The following is a 20,222-nucleotide window of genomic DNA, read 5'->3' as shown; positions in this document are numbered from 1 at the left end:
GCTTCCGCCCCTCCCGCACACAGGGCGCCCGGGCTCCCGCGGCGGCCGCGCCTCGCGCTCGCGCCGGCACGCGCATGCGCCGGCCCCGCCCCCCCAACAGCGCCTTCCGGGTCACCTCTTCCGCGCCTTCCGCGCCGCCGCCACCGCGGCGGAAGTTCCGTTCCACAGGCGGCGCCCGCGGCGGCCCCCACAGCCGGAGGGTGGAGGAAGCGGGGCCGGTCACGCCCCCCTACGGCGCCGATTGGTCCGCGGCGCCGGTGGGCGTGCCCTCGGCCGGCAGATGAATGGAGGCGCCCGGGTGCCTTCGGGCGTGTGGTGTGCGATGGGTGCCGGTGGCGTTTGCGGGTTCTGGCTGTGGGTGTCGGGCCCGGAGGAGCAGCGGCTGCTGGAGCTTCTCTCCTACGGGCTGGTGGCGCTGGGCGCCGGCTCCGCCGTCCTGCTCCGCTTCATACGCATGCCCTATGGGCGTTACTCCTCCCGGCGCTTCGGCTGGCTGCTGCCCGCCCGCCCTGCATGGGCGCTGCAGGAGCTGCCCTCGCTCCTCGTCCCGATCGGGCTCGTCGCCTGCGGCGGGGCTGTCTCCGGCGCCTGGCCCAACCGCGTCCTGCTGGGCTGTTTCTTCGTGCACTACGTGCATAGGTGCGGCGGGGTCTGCGATGGAGTGCTCGGCTGGGGCGGGGGGGGCCCCCTTCTGTCTCCCCTGGAAAGCAGGGCGGACGGGTGGTGGTGGCAGGGGTGCGGGTGCCGTTCTGCAGCAGTTATGGGTCAGTCCCGGCAGAAACACCGGGCTGCTGCTCTCCGGCTGCAGGGACAGAAATTCTGCCTTTGATTAGTTAACTCTTACTATTCGCTGTAACAATCGCTGACGTCTCTTCTGCATGTGTTAAGATGCTCTAGGCTTTTACATGAGCTGAGCAAGTAATTGTGGCGCTGCCGTGCTCGCTGCTTTGCCCTGCTGTGTGGGGTGTGGTGGAGTGCTCGGGCATCTTTCGGAATAGAGTATCTGGTGTTGTGAGAGCAGTGTTCCAACACGGAAAGTTCAGCTCTGGATGCTGATACAATTTTACTGTGGGGAAACGGTAGTGATTTTCCAGTTGGGGTGTTCACTTCGGCAGTTTGACTCAATGATTCTTGTGGGACCCTCCCAGCTCAGGACATTCAAGGAGTAGTTAAAGCACTAGCAGAGCTGGGGCTGAGTGCCCCGTGTTACCATGCAGTCAATGGTATTTGGATATTCTGTAAACTACTTGGGAGAAAGCAGACTGACTATAGCTTAGGCAAGATTTTGCTGTTCCCATGAAATCATAGTAGCTACTGGTAATAATCCACAAGTGATAATATGGCAGAGAAAGATTTGTCAGGCTAATTTTGAGTGTGTGATACATGTGTTGGTGTCAGCTGCGTACAGTGCTTATTATGACGGGCTGTTGGTTTTAACCAAAAGTATTGCATATCCTGGTGGTAGAGAAGGATGCAATGTGCAGTTTGCCTGGTGGCTAACTGGCTTTGCAAACCCAGGACTGTGTCTTTACTCCCTCTTTTCCAGCCTTATGAATAAAGAGATTAGGGTTGACATGGGATGTTAACTCATCCTCTGTGTCTGGGAAAATCTGGCAACAAAAAGTCAAGGCTTGTACAGAGAGCTGAGCTGTACTGCAGTTTCTGGTTTTCCAGATGCTTACTGCTGTCTCTGAACAGAGGGACTGTTCTGTAGGTGAATGTAGACTGTTACCCGCTTGTTGTAACCTAGCGGTCTTTAAATAATCATATTAATGATTTTGTTACGCTTTCTTGAAAGCTGTCATGGTTTTGCTTCCTCTGGAGAGCCTCCTCTGAAGCAGTAATCCTGGGGTAGCTGGCAAAACACTCAAAGAAGGCTCAGGCTTCAGTAATCCTGTTCCTGTATCATTATAGATTGCAATTAAATTGATAGGTGATGGAAAGTTGGCTAGCCATGAGAGACAAAGCACAGAAACCCTCACCTGCTTTTCTTGTTTGGAGCCTGTTTGTTTACTCATGTAATCGCCAGGAAAAGCAATCAAGATTCCTTTCCAAAATGAGATAGCAGTTGTGGATTTGTCACCTGCCTTTATCAGGTGCCATAGGATAGCCCAAGATTATCAAGGCAAAGGAATGAATATTTTCAGGTAACTTTAAGAGTAAGGAGGAAACTGGGTTCAGTTAGGTTAATTTCAAGGGGATTGACTTTCCCCGGGAAGGGCTCATGGATTTGATGTAGGGATTATGAGACCTGGCTCATTTCAGAAAGCTTTATGATACTAATGAGGACTTGGGAACAAAGGTGGACAAAAATATGCCATGTTTAAAACATTGGTTGCCTTTACTCCTGTGGTCAAAGTAATTGCCTTGGATACAAGGTTCAACAATTCTGTCGTAATGAGTGAGAGGACTGATCTTGTAATTCTGATGAGGCAACAAAATCATTCAGGTGTCAAAAGAAGTGTTAACTCTCCTTCTGAACTGGGATTAAAGACTGCTGAGAATTTCAAAAGCAGGGTAATATGGGCTATGGATTACCGTTCCAGACACCAAAAATATCTTTTCTATTTGTTAATGCAACAGTTTTTTCTTTCTGTGTCTGTCATAGGGCACTCATATTTCCTCTTCTGATCCGAGAAGGAAAACCAACACCATTTTTTACTTTTGTGCTGGCACTTCTGTTCTGTGTTTACAATGGATACTTGCAAGGCCGAAGCTTAAGCAACTATGCAAAATACCCTTCAGGCTGGTTAAAAGATCCGTGTTTTATTACAGGTGAGTTAAAACACACTATGAGAATATTAGGCATAGTTTTCCTTTGTCTTCACAGCTTTTTATTTTTCATTATAATTTTATAGTGTCTTCAATCCCATTTTATAACTTTTCTCATAGTTAATTCTTTTGTTTGAAGTAGCTGGAAGCCTTTTAACCTTTTTTGTTTTAGAATTGTGAACTTGCACTTCTTCCCACAATGTCAGTCTTAGCTGAGCTGACTGTCATATTTATTCTTTAACACCAAAGTAAATATGGGTCATGTGGTTAGGTTTTTTTTTGTTGTTGTTTTGGTTTTGAATATAAGAACTTGAGGCCTGAAATGAAACCATCAATATGCAGGCTTAGAACAAGCAAAGCAGACTTTCCACATAACATGTAGATTAAACTGAAATCCCTTGTTTCTCAGTGTCGTGGGTACTAAAGGTTTGTATGTGGCCAAACAGAAGTGAATGAATTCATGGAGTACAAATCCAGTGAGGGTTAATACCAAGATACCATTTCTAATGCCCAAAGTCCTTGCTGTTAGGGTATTTAGGTGTGCACACACACACATGCACCAGCCCACCCACACCTGTAGTAGGAGTGGGCTTTGCCAAGCAACATAACTGGCCCTCCAAGAAGGGTTTGGAGGGGTGGATCACTCACTCCTATCAGGAAATGAGGTTCCATTTATACTTGAAGCCATGCATATGATTAAATGGCTATGATGTATAGTGGCACCAGGAAGATCTTTTTGATCTGAGGATAAACCAGAATATTTTTCCTTGTCATTCAAAGGCATAATACTGTGCTGTGTGGATCCTTGATCTGACCCAGTACCACTCTTGTTATTGTAGAGTCAGAGCAAATTAGTGTTTCTGTCAGATTTCTCAAGACTTTTAGAATAAGAAGCTTTTATCTTTACTGCAGTGTTACTGTGGATGACAATAGACTGCTGTGTTAAATGCTGTCATGACGGTAAGATTGACAAAATGTAAATCAAAATAGATTCTCTTGCCAGGATTAGGAGGTTGTACTGCTTGTGTTCCAAAAATGGAGAACTTGAGGCACAAGGGAGTTACTTCAGTGGGTGGTAGGCTCTTGAAGTGCTTGAAATTCTCTCAGTATTTTTGAAATTCCAGTCTTGTTAAACTTGGATCTGCCAAAAAAAAAATAAGAGAGATTAAATGATCAGTGGACCAAAACTGTTGAAGACTGATGCACCATAGATTTGTTTCTGGTGCCCTAGTTTAGTACCTTAATCAAAAGATATCTCAATATAGTGCTCTTAAATCATGAGTCAGGAGCCATAAAACAATTCATCCTTACTGTAAGATCTTAAAAACTTAAGGTCATAAGACTGCTGCTCAGGTTTCACTAGTTGGTTTTTTGTATCAAGGATTTCTGATAGACGCAAATGTATAAATAATAATAGCTGGATTTATCTGCCTTCTGTTGTGAATACTTCTGTGTATGAATTAGTTTAGTTTGGATTTGTTTGCTGGTTTGGGAGTTTGGTGGGGCTTTTTGTTTGGGCTTTTTTTCCCCAAATAATATCAGTTTGGAATATATGCTTGTGTATATTTCCAATAATGCCAATTGTAAGCAAATTGTTGCTTTCATGACTGTTTTGAGTCAAAATATTGCTTTAAAAAGTTATCCTGAAAACTATGAAAGTGAACATTCCTGTTAATGGTATTAATGGTACTATTATGAGTACTATTAATTAGTATTACTAATTAATGCTGTTATCAGTTCTATTAATAGTAGTATTAGTACTATTAGTAATGCTGCTGTTAATGGTAGCAACCATTTTGGATGTCACTTGCTGACTTTTCTGAGTGTTACTACAGTAAATCTTTAGTTTGGCATGGCTATGAAACAGCCAAACCGAAGATGTCTTGTTTCTTCCTGTACTAGAACATCTTTTGGGCTTTTGGGGTTTTTCTTTTCATTTTGTAGTGCACATCAAGATAATTGGAACACAGAGGATATTTATAATTATTTGGTATTCATCTCAGCTAGGTATCACCAAATTTGCAGTTTCTGCTTTAGCTTTGTTCAACTCAAATGCATCAGTGCTGTACTGTACACTGGATACTCCCTGAACAACAGGTTTATTATGTTCTGGTTCTTAAAAAACATCTGTCAGAAAAAAATGAGTAGAAGATTATAAACTAAAAATTACAAGAAGGCATATTTGCTGAGGGTTAATGAGGTATTTCTTAAGTCCATATGAAGTTACTGAGTAGAGGAGAAATGGGAGGGTGTTTACAAGTAGCAGCCAAACAAGGTTCAGTAGTTGGAAGCTGAAGTTAGATAAATTTGCAGTGCAGACAAAAATTTGGAGAAGTGAGGCTGACTGACCATCATGGTGGGAGGTTTCAAACAGCTGATGTGTTCTCTCTGAAGCCTTAATATACAGACTGTTTTCAGATGTTTAGGAATTAATTCTGTGGAAGAAATAGCTTATCCCTACACCAGCAATTGTTTTGGAGCAGCATACAGTTTTGATGTGGTTTGCTCAGTTTCTCTGGACTGCATGCAGGTTTAGGTCAGAGCAATGAACTTCAACACTTGATAAAACCATGAGCTTGCAAATCAGTGTGGGAGCAACTTTGTAATTTTTTAGCATGTACCTTACACACATGTGCCAGTAGAAAGCCTGTGAAATTACCAAAAGAACCCATGATACTCTGAAGTGGTGAGTGCTGTAAACGGGTATATATGCATCTGCATGTTTCCCCTTTCTGTTCTTTCCTAATCTGTCTGCACTTCTAGTTGGAAGCTCTTTTCTTCCTTTGCTTGCTTTAGCTTCATCAAACCCTTTGTAGTATGGGAGTGTGCCATATGTCTTACTACTTTAAATCCCCCTTTAACCACTTCTTTTCATGTTGATGGCTGACCCTTCTGTTCATCAAAACACTTCTCTTTGCAGCACCTATGTGAAGCAGAGCAGTACCTGTAACTCAGAAGGTGCAGATGACAGAATATCAGCACTTAATCTGCTGTGTGAGGCTTTTTATCTGGCAGTTGGCAACCAAGCACGTGTGCCAACTCGGCTGTCTATACAGAATAGATGTGAGGAGAGCATGGGTAGTGTCCATATCTTCATATTGTCTTGTGACCAAGGGATGAGGGTTAGTCAGTATATCTCCGAACATCTATTGGCGTCTGGATGCTCCAAATGATTTTGTGCCTTCTTGGAGAGACTCATCACAGAGATGAGATGAGGCACTTGTTCACCCTAAGTGTATACAAGGCACTTCTGGCACCTGTAGAAATTGGCCTCCTGCTGTTTTTTTATGCATAATCTTGCACTGCATATTCCTGAAACCCAGAGTGTCGAGGTGAACCAGATGGCAGTTATCATGCTGTCACTCTGAAATAGTCTGAAGAAGGGTAGGTCATTTTGCATGGGATTCTATATACGTATGGGTGAAGAGGGCACTGGTGCAACAATGCGTACGTGCTCTTCTGTTGCACTACATTGTTTGGTAATACACACCTAGTTGTTCTTATGCAAGGGTTCTCCTAATATGAGGCCAGGCCTTAACCTCCAGGTTTATCCAGATGGAGAAAAGCCTCTTGAGTTGAATAGATGACCTCACAAGACTATTATGTATGGGGTACCCTGTGGTTCTGAGAATCTACTGGTATATGCTGTGGCTTCCTTCCTGTTTACATGTCCACATTTCCCTGTAGTGGAAGCCAAGTCAAGTAGATTGTGGTGCATAACCAGCTCTTGGCTTTGTAGAGTGCAGTCCTAGGACTTAGTCATGGTGAGAATCTGAGGATTAGGACAGTGAACCAATCACAGAATAGAATAATCATATACCATATCATCTCTCTCTCTCTATATATATATATATATAAAATCTCTGTACATACACACAAATATCACTCCTTAGTCAATGGACAGTCCCCATAAAGTTTGAGTTCATTCAGCCGATGATGTTGGGTTTCATCTGTCGTAGCAGTCATTCAGGGCAGAAGAATGGTGTTGGATTGTTGCCTACTGATGTCAGTTCTGATTTCATCATGACTGAGCTTATCTGATTTCATCAAAGTTCATCCGTTGTTGGGGTGATGATTGAAATGAAGTCATATTTAGTCAGTGGTGATCTGTGGACAGTACTGGGAGACTCCCACTGCTGCTGCCACAGCTGGCTTTCCACAACTTTATTCTCTGTCCATTGAGTATAGGTGCAGGAAACACAGTTAGGCGCAGTACTTCAGCAGGGGGAAAGTGGCTCTTCAAATCAAAGAGGGGTGCTGTTAAAATAGCCTACCTTCATTGGCTTGCTGTCTATGAAGTAAGATTGGTTTCCTTTTGATGTGATAGTTTTCAACTAGGAGGGGTAAAAATGCACAAAATCAAAATAATCTTCTATAGTAAATGGACACTTTTAAAACAAGCTCCATTTTTTTTTTTTTTGCATTATCTGAAAACTTCTTATAGTAATTTGCAAACGGATATGAATACCAAATACACAGATAATGTTCTCAAAAATTATGGTGGCATTTCAGAGTAGAAATGTATGGGTAGAGACAATGACTTGCTTATTTAGTTGTATGAATAACATCCCTTGTTTTCCAAGGTAGTCTCAATCTCCTCTGGCAATTAGTAAGTTAATACATAATTACTAATGCTAAGAGAAGCAAAATACTTTTGTTGCTGGATGCACTGGGGAGTCAGTATTCTCTGTTGGGATAGAGATCTGTTCTGAAGGAAAAAAGTTAAAATTATCTTTTTTCCTAAAAGTGGAATTCAACAGCATTTGAATTATTCATCCTGTGTTTTTTGAACATTGTTGTTATATGAATTGGTCTGTAAATTCCTCAGCACGTTGATCTAATTCATCTCTAATCTATCTCATGATGATGTCATTACTTTGAATATATAGTTGAAAGGATTATGGTAAAATTTCACTGCAAAAGACTTCACATACAGCAGCTACACACCTTGATTGCTACTGGAAACTTACTGCACTGTGCTGTATGAGCAAAAGGTTAAGAAACACTCTTGTCCACATGACTAAATTCTGCAATTAGTTTTGTAACATAAGCAGATTGTAACAAGCTAGTCAAGCAACTTTCTTTATATAGGTAAATATGGAAGGAGCTTTCATGCAGAAACCTTCATTTCTCTGCAGAGTAGTCATTTCCTCCTAATCCCTTTGAAAGCAGACAGCTAGATGCTGTAGGTAAATGTATCCCATAGGGGAGTATGAGAATAAGCTGCCCGTTTGTTGTGGTTTAAACCCAGCCACACAGCTCATCCACTCACTCCCCCCATTTTTGCACTCCCCCTACTTCCGGAGGGACAGAGAAGACAATCAAAAAGGATGCAACTCCCATGGGTTGAGATAAGAATGGTTTAGTAACTAAGGTATAACACAAATCACTACTGCTACCACCAGTGATAATAAGGAAATAACAAGGTAAGAGAACACAACACCTCACCACCAGCCGACCGATAAATTGCCCAACCCCACCCGACTGAGCACCGACCGATACCTCGTCCAACCCTGCAGTCCTAGCCCTTCCCGGTAACTCTCTGTTACATGCTGGGCATGATGTGCTGTGGTATGGAATACCTCTTTGGCTACTTTGGGTTGGGTGTCCTGTCTCTACTTCCTCCTGGCTTCCCCTCCTGCCTGGCAGAGCATGAGGCTCAGAAAGTCCATGGTCAGACTAAAACATCAGTGTTATCAGCTCTGTTCTCAGGCCAAAAGTCAAAACACAGTGCTGCACCAGCTACTAAGAAGGAGAAAAATGACTGCTACTGATGAACCCAGAACACTGTTGAACAACATGTTTGAGAGGCAAGGTTCACTTATAGCTGTAGCTTCACTTTGAAATGTAGCTTAAGTCTTGGTAAAGTATGCTCTGACAACCTGCTCGTCTTGCAACATGGCCCTTTACATCCTGATATCCACTTAGTGTCCTTGCTGAGATGGTTGTACTACTGGATTGCTCTGTATTGAAAGAGAACCATCTGAAAGACTCGCATTATGGGTGCAAAAAGGGAAAGCTGTCTCAGTCTGGTATGTAAAGGACTTTGTCCTAGAAGCACATCACTGGCATATTCTTGATTTAAAAAAAAAAAAAGGCAATAACTTTGGAGGTAGATGCAAAGCAATACAACAGATCTACCCTCAAAACCAGAATCCTGTCTGCTGCTAGTAACAGGGAATGCTGCCTTCAAAGGACAATAACATAGGTAACATAGCCAAAGACTGAAAATCAAAGGGTGAAAATACCAGATTTCAATCCTAAATTCCTTTTGACTTTATCCCATGCAATTATGGCAACAAAAGGGTGCAGAATGCAACAATAATCTTAGTTTCTGTGAAAGCCTGGTACAAATGGTTAACACATTTTATTGATCAACCCAAGTAAATGGTGCCTGAATTCTTTCACAATTTCATTATCTCTCCTATTACACAGAAGCCTGCTGTGGAAACTCTGGTGTGATGTCAGTAAAAAAAGAAAAAAGTGGGACAGTGGGAATAAGATGTATCCCTCTGTCCTCCATCAGGAATAAAAATGGCTGTTACTTTCAGTGTTTGAAATTTTAATGTATTTTCCTGTATGGAAGTCAGTGAAATATTACATCTGTATATATGTACACATGCATACATTTATATAAGAATAAACTTTATACTTGCCGTTCTATTCCTTTCTAGAGACCTGTTGATCACTGTGAGGTCTGCTGAAGAGCTCAGTGTGGGAGTGGGATTGTGTAGCATGTCAACAGAATTGCTTATACTGCTTACATTATTACTGTTTTGAGATAATATGCCTAATAAGTGATATATGACTGTAGTTTGTTTTCTGAACATACTTTGGCTCAAGTGTATTAATGAGAGTACTTCAAATATTTCTCTTCAGGTTTTATGGGGTGGTTGATTGGCATGGCAGTCAATATTCATTCTGATCATATTCTCAGAAATTTGAGAAAACCAGGAGAAACTGGCTACAAGATACCAAGAGGTGAGTAAACGTGTTAGAAATCTATATAGCAAAAGAAGCATCTCCCATACAAGGAGAGGTGGAGAGAGCTGGGACTGTTTGTTCAGCCTGGGTAATTTAGGGCTCAAGAGAATCTTGCTGATGTGTAATACATGATGGGAGGGAATGCAGAAGAGAAGAGTTGGGTTCTTCTTGTACCTTTCATGAGAGTAAGTAGGTGGATGGAGAAAGAAGACCTTAGATAAGGTCTTAGGTAATCGGAAAGCAATGACTACTGTGATAAGGGAGACACAGGGAAAAGGGGACAGACATCCAGAGGAAATTAGGCATTATAAATTCTGTTCTTTGTGGGGGAAAATGAAGGCTATGAAATGACTTTTTATGGAGTCTAGTGAAGTGTTAACATTTATTGACCCTTTTGGAAACATTAGACTTTTCCAGTTATATTACAAGGTATATTGCACTCAGTGAGAGAAGAAAAATAGTAGTTACCTCTGAGTTCTGATATTTCTAAGTATTTCCCTTAAGTTGTTGCTCTTTGGGTTTTTAGTGAGACTTTAAAAACTAAAACTGGAATAACTATATATATATATATATATAAGGCAATAGATTGTTATTTTTCACCAAGGCAACTAATTAATAGAAATAAATCAAAGTGCCCGTGTGAAAATAAGTGTACTGTATTACGTTCAGTGTACAAAAGTTCTGAAGGAAATAACATGTTATTTGATGTACAGTCAGGACGAGTTGGTCTTTTTGATATTGGTTATCCAGTTCAAGTCCTAGAATTCTGCTTCTCTTTTGTCAGAGGCTAAGGAATTAAACAAGGTCAAAACATGTCCTTTATTACACTTGGCAAATACTTGTTTGTTTAGTCCCACTGCTAAACCACATTAATCAATTTGTACACTAACGTTGGAACTAGGGTGAAAGTTCTTCTTTTATAAAACTCCCAGCAGGTAGTACTGATTGTTTATGTGTAATTGGCTATAAAACACATTTAATGCAGCCTGGTAATTACTACTTTCACTGAGTGCTGGGGCTGAAGCAGTAGACCAGACAGGGGATGATCTACTGCAACACATTTTAAGCTAGAGGATAAATTTGGAACTTTAATTCATAATAATGTTCATAATTAACTTAATTTCTGAACTACTTAAAGAAATAAAACATTGTATGCGAACTAACCCTATGGGTATTTTTTGGGACTCTTAAAGGGGAGCATATTTTCTGGTTTTATGTATTATAAAACAGGTTTAGTTTGTGAGCAAAGAAACAGTTTTATATAATTTTAAAGTAATAATTTAGAAAAACATGAACTTCTGATATTGATAAATCTGCCTTTCTTTCATGATTTAAAGAAGAAAAATAGAACTGGAGAAGGTCAGTCTAGGAATAAGGTCTGAAGTGATCCTTTATTGTACAGCTTGAAATGAAAACCACTGCCTTTAAAAATTATATAGAGACACTGGTGGTATAGCTCTTATGGAGCTCTCCTTGAGCTCTTATTATAGCTCTAAAACCTTAATAAGAGTTTTAAACTAACTCTGTCCTGCTTTCAGGAGGAATGTTTGAGTATGTCAGTGGAGCCAACTTTTTTGGAGAGATCCTGGAATGGTTTGGGTTTGCCCTTGCCTGCTGCACCATTGAAAGCCTTGCATTTGCGTTGTGCACACTTTTCATCTTGGGTTCAAGGGCAAAACAACACCACCAGTAAGTGTTTGGGATTTATAATTTGTTGTCTCTATGCCACTCTTCATTTCCATTTCACAAATTAGCACCTCATTCCAGAGGGATGTTGCAGAGCAAGTCTTGTGAAAGACTGCTACTGTGGTGGAGAATACAATAGAGAACACTGGGTAGTATTAAGTGCTGCTGAATTTCAACAGGATAGTACTGAGCATAAGTACAATGAGGTGGTCAAAATAATGCTTAAATGAACACAGCTCATCCTGGATCTGTAAAGATTATAGGTAAGTTTGGGGAAAATTGTCTTAATTGCTCATCTGCTAAACTTTCCCTTCAATTCAAATTTATTGCTATAATATTAAAATCTTGAAAATCACTCTGAAGTCATCTGTCTCAGGCACATTTTATAGTCAAGTCTGTATCATATTGTCTATAATCAACTGTATAGACAATATGAAGACACTTCTGGTAAGTGATATTTAATAAAGTTTCTGCTTTGTAACTAAACAATCTGACTGCTAATGTGACCTGCCTAACAGAAGGATTGTAGCTTGAGAAGACTTGTTTCTTGAAAGGAGTGGTGCTTAGGAACATGGTTTAGTGGTGGACTTGGCAGTGCTGGGTTAATGGTTGGACTCAATGATCTTAAAGGTCTTTCCGACCTAAATGATGCTATGCTATGGCTCCCTTTAAGAAATAGCATTTTTAAAGGAATTTGAACACCTTAATCTTGTTTTGGTTATTTTCAGCTTCCTGCTTTGGTTCTCATGCTGAAACGTAGTGGCATGAGAGGAAATAAGCGTGAATTTATGGAGGAAGTAGGTTGCGGAAAAAAGAAAAAACAAACCAAAACATTGCTAACAGTCTGTCAGGACAGCCATGGCTATGTCTAGTGAGGTCTTGAAAAACTCCAGAAACAGATGTTCTCTTGCAGCTTGTATGCAGGGTGTTACAGATCTGTATTATTTTCCCAGTGAACAAGCAGCCTGCACCTTCCAAGCCTATTGCCTGTGCCATCTCTCCTTGTTTTACTACCTGCTGTTTCTGTGGAATCACAGAGTATCTTAGGCGGGAGGAGCATCCAAAGTTTGTCCAGTCATCTGGCATAACCTGCTCCAACCAGGGCTAACTGCAACTATACATAGTTGCCCAGGGACTTGTCCAGTTGAGTTTTGAGTGTCTCCAAGAGTGGAGGCTTAAGCACATCTCTGGCAAAGCACTGGAACAGGACTTTTTCCATTCTCATTGGGAAAAGAGTTTCTTCCTTGCATCTAGTTGGAATTTTCCATGCTGCAACTTTTATCCCCTGTCACTTGTCCGCTTGCTGTGTGCTTAAAAGGGAGGATATGGCTATGCCTTCTCTCTAATATGGTGGTAGGTAGCAGAAGACTGCAGTTAACTCCTAACTTCATTTCCAGGCTGAACAAGCCTAGTTCCCTGAACCTCACCTTTTATGTGTTGCAGCGATGTAGTCATCTTGGTGGCCATCTGCTGGATTCTTATCCAGTTTGTGGACATCTCTGTAGCACAGGAAGCTGAAAACTGGAGGCGGTAATGCAGATGCAGGTGCTTAACTGCTGAATAGTGGAGAATAAGCGCTTGGTAGCTCTATACTTGTTAAAGCAGGACAGTATGTGGTTAGCCTTCATCATTGCAGGAATCCCTACTGACTTGTGTTCAACCTGTACACCAGGATGTCCATACCCTTCATGCAGAGCTGCTGTCTAGCCAGTCAGTCTCTGGCCTGTACTTTTGCATGGCGCCATTGCATTCCAGCTGCCAAGTTTGCATTCATTCATAGTTTGGCTCCATTGTCTTTAACTCCCCTTCCAATACTTGTAGGCAGCAATAACAGTGATTCTTAGTCTTTTCCTCACGAGACAAAGCAATACCAGGTTCCTCAGCCTCTCATTGTATGTTACGTTTTATCTTATGCCTTGACAGAGCTCTTTCAGAGCTCTTGACATACAGAGCATTATGAGAAGGTAAATGTTGTTACAGGAAGTAATTGGCACTAAAGGAAAAATCCATAAGTGGAAGAGGGATACAGAAAGAAAAAAAGAACCAACTATTAAAAATAGCAAATCCATGTAAATCAAGAAATATTTTGATGTAATCTGTTTAGTTTGAAACACTTAAGTTACCAGTATTACACTATCTATCCTTTTCAGTATTCCACAGCTGCAGGTTATTGTGCATTGCATGCTGCTTACTTCAGCTTTGATCTTGCAGTTAGCTATTGATAATATGAGTACCTGCACCTCTGAGGAGCCCAGATGAAGTTAATTTCTTTTGTAGTCTTAGAGAAGCAGAAGAATAAATACTTGAAAATGGGAGTAAATGTGTCTGTGTTATAAGGTCTAGATTTGAAAATTGTGATGGTCTTTGAGGGGGATTAGCAGTAAGGGTAGTGTGATGTTTGTCACATTCAGTTTGATTATCCCTATCCTGACTGGAGCTGATGAGCCACAAGAGGACTGTCATTCCATTATATGAAGTATTCCTTGCTTCCACATGAAGTCATACAATTTGATGTGTTATCCCCTTGAATGCTTTGGATTCTTCTTTCCCCTCTACTTCTAAAATGCAAATATTCAGGATGCACAACAATATATTTTGCAACAGCAGGCTATTCCTTCCTTTCCTGGCCTCTCTCACCGCATCTGTTGATTTGATTTCCCATTGCTGGCAGCAGTAACTTTGTTTCCTTATAGTTAGTGGTTAGATGTCATAGGGTGAGGATTGGAAAACAGTTCTCTATCCGGAGTAAGTTCTAAAAGCTCCTTTTGTTTGTTTGTAGTTTTAGAATATATGAATTAAGCACATTGTAAAATTACATTATTTTCTTGACAGCATTTTGAAGATTCAGTATTCATGAGATTCCCGTCTTTCTTTTTCAGATGGTACCTTGAGAAATTTGAAGACTACCCGAAGAACAGAAAAATTGTGATTCCATTTGTGTACTGAGCTGTCCTTTTAACATTGGTTTGTGAAATGAATGCTTTCTGTAACAGCTAATACTTTACAGTTGGTACTCTGATCATCACTGTGACAAAGGCCTTGCATCAGTACTACTTAGTTACTGCTTTTCCTTTTCATGAAAACCTGGAATCAGATGGATGTGCTGAACAGAAACAGAAACACTTTTTCAACAGTGGAGCACCATCATAAATACATTAGGCAATGTGTCTGAGTTCACATTATGGAAAATACTGTATGGGACTTCAGGTGATTCCTTTTCTTTCAATGCAGGCTTCTGCTGTTTCCACTCAATATAGCCACTGTTCTGAGGATTACGCTGTTAGTCCAGTCACCCTCACTGCAGTCTGGATGGTGTGTTACTTGCCAGCATACACAAATGGGGTCAGTTTTCTCCCTATGCTTTCCTAATCCTTTCTTCCACCAACCTGCATTTCCAGGAGAACTGATGATGCAGACGAAGGACATTAGATGAATATAGTTGCTGTTAGGTGAAAGACAGTGTTCTTCCTCCTCTGCATAGGTAAGACTTAACACCATTTACGTAAACAGTTTTGTGCTACCTTTCCCAAATAATAGATTATAATCTACCTCACAATTTGATAACTATCTCAATATTAATCTGTCTTCTCACTCCAGACTGTTTTTTGGAAGACATTATGTATTTTGGGATACTTAGGCCAGTACAGCACTGTGAACAATTGTGTAATGTTTTCTAACTTATTTTATAAAAAAACCTTGGATTTTTACAAGAACTCCTTACTATGCTGTTTTAAAAAATTCAAGTGTCTTCCTGCTCCTGTTGGTAACACCAGATGATTTTATATTCAAAAAATCTGGAGTGTTCTAGTGCTGTTCATTTTATTAATGTCAGTTCTCATACACCTATATTTTCCTCCTGAAGGACTCCAGAAGGGTTTCAGAAACATGATTGAATCCCAGGTATACTGACTTTCAAGTTTAAGGCATATCTGCATCCTTTGCATGCTCTTGATGCTAAAGAATTTTTCAGAATTGCTGAAAAAGAAAATTCTAAGAAATTCTAGAGAAAACTTAAACCTAAAACCACAAACCTAAACCAGCCAAACAAAGCCACCACAAAGTCAACAAACCCAAACCAACAAAAAAATAATAATAATTAAAAAAAACAAAGCCAACCAAACCCACCAAACCCAAACCAAAAAGCCAACAAACAAAACAACTTCCCACAAAAACCAAAACCTGCTGCTGATATGCTTCAGAAATCAATGGAAATCAAACTTTTGCCAAGTATCTTGTGATCTGTTTACACTTGATATTTGGGTTATGTTCTTCTAAAGAAATTGGTAATACAAGTTTGCCAGATGTTGACTTTTCCAGTTTGGCATTGCAGTAAGCTTTGTCTCAAAATCCTGTGTTTGCTGTTGAGTTACACTGCTGTACTAACCAGAGTAATGCATATAATGAGATTTACCTTTAAAAAAAAATTAAATGCAAGTTTAAAAAAGTACATTCAGGAAATGGGCAGTGAAAAAGGACTTTGTGACCCAAGCTTCTGAAATGTTTATTCAGTACTTGCTGCATGGAAGTCCTGGCTATCATTAAGGATTTATTCAGTGGTGTAGCAAAAAGTTCTTCCTTTGACTATTTCAGTCTATAGTGATAGGATGGGAGGGAAACGGGCAATCCTGCAGTGATAACTTATTTAGAGTTCAACCCTTGGACTGCTAGTTGCTCCTCATAGCATTGACGTCCAGTTCCAGGAGCACGTAGTAGTATCTATTCCTTTAATACTAGTGTCATTACTCAATTTTCAGATTGTTTAATAATTTCTTTAGTGTTTATATCTTTCTTTAGTGTTTTACAGGAAGTTTGAGGCTTCCCTTGATTTTGTTATCACACTATAATTTGATATTTGATCCTAGCTGTTCTGATGAGCATGAAGTACCCTAAGGAGAGGAGGGTGAGAAGGATAACTTGCTCTTCAGTATATTAAAAGTGCTAAAGTGGAGTTAGTGGACAAAAGAAGTTCACTAGGACCACTTAAAGCATATTCTGAAGAGAATTTTAGAAACCTAGTCTTAGATATTAAGATATTTCTAAACCATATCACATCCCTGTGGCAGTTTTTCTAAGTCCTGGTATCTAAACCATCCAGCTATCAAAATCTGGTTTAGGGGAAGAATATAGGATTCAAAGAGCACTGTCTACTCTTGCAATGTTTAAATACTTGCCTAGTTTATGGTAATCTAATATCTTTAGGGATATTTGTTATATAAAAAAAAGTCACTAATGGTACAAGCAACCTGTAAAAAAAAAAAAAATCTGGCTGCAGCACTTTAGTCTCTAATCCACCACCTCTTTTGGTTTTTATTTTTTGGCCTTTATGAAAAGGCAAATATTATTTTAGTAGTAAATAGTGAGAGAAACTGCTTAGTGTTAAGTATGTATCCTCATATTTAAGGGCTGTGGCTCTCTGTAATTGGTAGTCTTTATCATAGTTTACAGAAAACTTGTACTGATGCCTCAGTTTTGCTGTGGTGCTGTGCTGCTAAATACTTACCTGACTAAAAATTCATCTCATTTGCTGACATAATGCTAATTTATGGTTAACCTATGGCAGGATGGGGATATGATGCTTGACAGCTGATCTGTGTCCTTTCTCTTTTTTTATGAAAAAGCAAAGCTAGGGTCTATGGGCTGTTAATATCAGTGTGTTTAGAAATTCTGGTTAATTGGATATTTAAAAAAAATAAAGACAGTTTTGTTCTTTGTGTGTTTATATTTTATATTCTCATTATACTGCTAGAACCTTCCTTGAGTAAAGTGTAGAATTTGAGGCAGTTCATTAGAGGAATGGCTGAGGGTACTAGGTTATTTTTTTTTTTTAGCCTGGAGAAAAGGATGCTAAAAGGAAGCCTTGCCACTCTTTGCAACTGCCTAAAAGGAGGATGGTGCAAGGTGGGTGTCAGTCTCTTCTCTCAAACAACAGGAGGTTAGATTGGATAGGAGGAAAAATTTCTTCACCAACAGGGTTGTCAAGAACTGGAACAGGCTGCGTAGGGAATCACCCAGGTGGAATTACCATCCCTGAAGGTATTTAAAATGATGCATGTAGGTGTGGCATTTGAACTTGATGATCTTATGGGTCTTTTCTAACCTAAATGATTCTAACATTCTTGCATTTCAAGACCAAGGTATATTGGTGAAAAGCATACAATCAACTTGGTCAAATGCTAGAACTGCCTTTTGATTAAACAGTATCCCGTTTATTTCTCACACTTCACTCATGCTTGCTTCCCCTTTCAGCAGCTTACAGATTTTCTCTGTTTGAAAATATCTGATACTAAAAAATATTTTCTTGAAAATATGTAGTGTGAAAGTGAACCCTGTTTTGCCTGTTCCAGAAGGAGAAAACACGTATGCTTGCTGCTGGGTATAATAGCTGTAGCAATTTTTAACAGAGACATTTCCATCTTTTCCCAAAATCCTCTACTAATAAAATAATGGTTTGCGGGGTCTTGCTTGAGTACTTTTTTTCCAGCTAGTAATCCTTGCTGCAACTTGTGAAGGTTGACCAAGGCTTTTGTGCAATTGATTTCATTATCTCAAATGAGGTCTTGAGGACTGCAATAGTAAGGTTGTATTAGAATAACATAGATGGATATGGGAACTTGACAAGATGTACTCAAAAAAAAAAAAGTCATTAAAACTCACAATTTTTTTTTTTTTTTTTTGTCTAGTGATACATTTTGAATTACAAAAAAAGTAGGTAGCTGACGTTCTCTACACTTGCAATTAGAGCAGAATTAACAGAAGCAGAGGTTACTTGTTTGGGTTTCTCTTCTGTTGATAGGTCATGGTGAACTTTTCATTTGGGACAACTGTAGTGCCTGCTGTTTCAACTGTTTTTAGTGTGATTCAGCTATTGCTGTCTTCTGAGGAATTAAAATAGGCATAGCAGGCAAAGAGGTACTGAGTGCCTAACACAGTTTTTACAGCCTGTTTTGAAAGAAAAAACACCTCTAGCAAACATTTGCTTGTTAACTTAGTATGGGAATGTCCCAGCTTGTTCTATGCTGTTAAGTTTTACCAATAAGTTGCACTTGTTGGGCAGCCTTTCATACCTATGTCAGTCACATTTTGTGAGGAAAACAGACCTGTGGGTACAATTGCACCACTTTTTGCAGTGATGCAATGTGTTTATCGGCATGTATGTGCCCACGCAAAAACAGATGTGAAATGGTGGAAATGCCTATTGCAAGGCAACTGAAGGGATGAGGGTAAAACAAGGTTTGCATTTGTGAGAGTTGCACAAATGCAACTTGTTGTTGAGCTTCTAAATAAAACATACTTTGCACATCCCATGCCCCACTTACCATGTTTGCTTTGAAAGCAAAACCAATACATTATCTCTTGTTTTGTACAAGTGGATGGTGGAAGCAATAGGTAATTTGTTCATGGAGATGAAAAAATGTGTATCATGATTTGTACAACATTTGGTATAATGTCTTTCTGGAGATTACCAATGTGCTAGCAAGAGCCTCACAGTGATGATGTTTGTTCCTGCTCTACCTGTCCATTTTCTGAGACAACACAGGCAGCTGGATCTGAAGAGGGAGCACTAATGAAGCTATGTGTTCCAGCTGCTCTGAGAGGAAGGGCCCCACTTCTCTTGCACTACTGAAAGGGAGAAACAGTAAAGAAAGAGCTGTGTGATCATATCGATGAACTGTTCTTTTTTCTTTTTTTTCTTTTATTGATGAGTCCACTTTCTAGTAAAATTAGATATAAAAAAAGTCAAGTTCCATTCAAAACTTGGCATATGTGTGATCTGTGATTCAGTTCTCAATTTGTTACTTCCTTTGCTCATTGGGGCCTGGTGTTCTCATTAGAATACCAGGTAGCTATTCCTGGTGGAAGAGTTTCTTCCTCCAGTTTCTCTTCCCTTTGTAAAGCAGTTGGCTGCAACTCCCTACTCTGGTGATTTGCTGTTTTTTTTAAGTTGTGGTTAGAAGTACCTGTTTTCCCTTCTGGTGAGTTGACCCTGGCTGGACAGCAGGTGCACACCAAAGCTGCTCTATCACTGCACTTCTCAACTGGGACGGGGAAGAGAAAATATAGCAAAAGGCTTGTGGTTTGAGATAAGGACAGCAATGCCAATTACTGCCATGGGCAAATCAGACTTGATTTGGGAAATTAATGTATTACCAGTCAAATCAAAGCAGGATAATGAGGAATAAAACCAAATATTAAAATGGTTTCCCACCATCCTTCCCTTCCTCCCAGGCTCAACTTTACTTTTGATTTTTCAGTACCTCCTCCCCTCCAGCAGCACAGGGGAATGGGGAATGGAGCTGCGGTCAGTTCATCCCATGTTGTTTCTGCTGCTCCTTCCTCCTCAGGGGAGGGCTCCTCACACTCTTCCCCTACTCCATCCTGGGGTCCCTCTCATAAAGGACAGTCCTGCATGTGAGTCCAGTTCTCCAATGTGAGCCCTTCCCATGGGCTGCAGTTCTTCATGAACTGTTCCAGCATGGGTCCCTCCCGTGGGTGCAGCCCTTCAGGAACAGACTGCTTCAGCATGGGTCCCTTCTGTGGGTGCAGCCCTTCAGGAACAGATTGCTCCAGCATGGGTCCCTTCCATCTTGGAGCCAACTGGTATTGGCTCTGTTCGACATGGGGAAACCTTATGGCAGCTTCTCACAGAAACTACTGCTGTATCCCCACCTCTACCAAAGCCTTGCCAATACAAAGCTTTATTTTATAAAACTGCAAAGTAAAACAATTACATGGCACTTGCAGGCAAAAATCTTTTGTTAGTTGCTTTAAGTAAACTGACA

The 20,222-nt window shown here is 40.4% G+C and overlaps 1 protein-coding gene across 2 annotated transcripts; it reads left to right on the top strand.

Moving 5' to 3' along the window:
• Positions 1 to 156: 156 nt before the first annotated feature.
• On the top strand, positions 157 to 19,101 carry SRD5A1 (steroid 5 alpha-reductase 1). 2 transcript variants are annotated; one of them, XR_010610085.1, is made up of 6 exons: positions 157 to 639; positions 2,609 to 2,775; positions 9,652 to 9,753; positions 11,295 to 11,445; positions 14,322 to 14,923; positions 17,271 to 19,101. XR_010610085.1 is itself a non-coding variant. In XM_065667672.1 (5 exons), exons 1-5 carry the CDS (start codon positions 281 to 283, stop codon positions 14,386 to 14,388), a joined length of 846 nt encoding a protein of 281 aa, XP_065523744.1. In that variant the 5' UTR covers positions 157 to 280; the 3' UTR covers positions 14,389 to 19,101. The 2 variants fall into 2 exon arrangements, 1 of the variants encoding a protein (XP_065523744.1); XM_065667672.1 differs by having other exon boundaries at positions 14,322 to 19,101.
• The last annotated feature ends 1,121 nt before the right edge of the window (positions 19,102 to 20,222 follow it).

Source organism: Lathamus discolor, chromosome 2 (assembly GCF_037157495.1).
Source record: "Lathamus discolor isolate bLatDis1 chromosome 2, bLatDis1.hap1, whole genome shotgun sequence".
NCBI lineage: Eukaryota > Metazoa > Chordata > Aves > Psittaciformes > Psittacidae > Lathamus > Lathamus discolor.
Note: the sequence above shows the minus strand (reverse complement) of the source record. Positions and strands in the feature narration are given on the sequence as shown.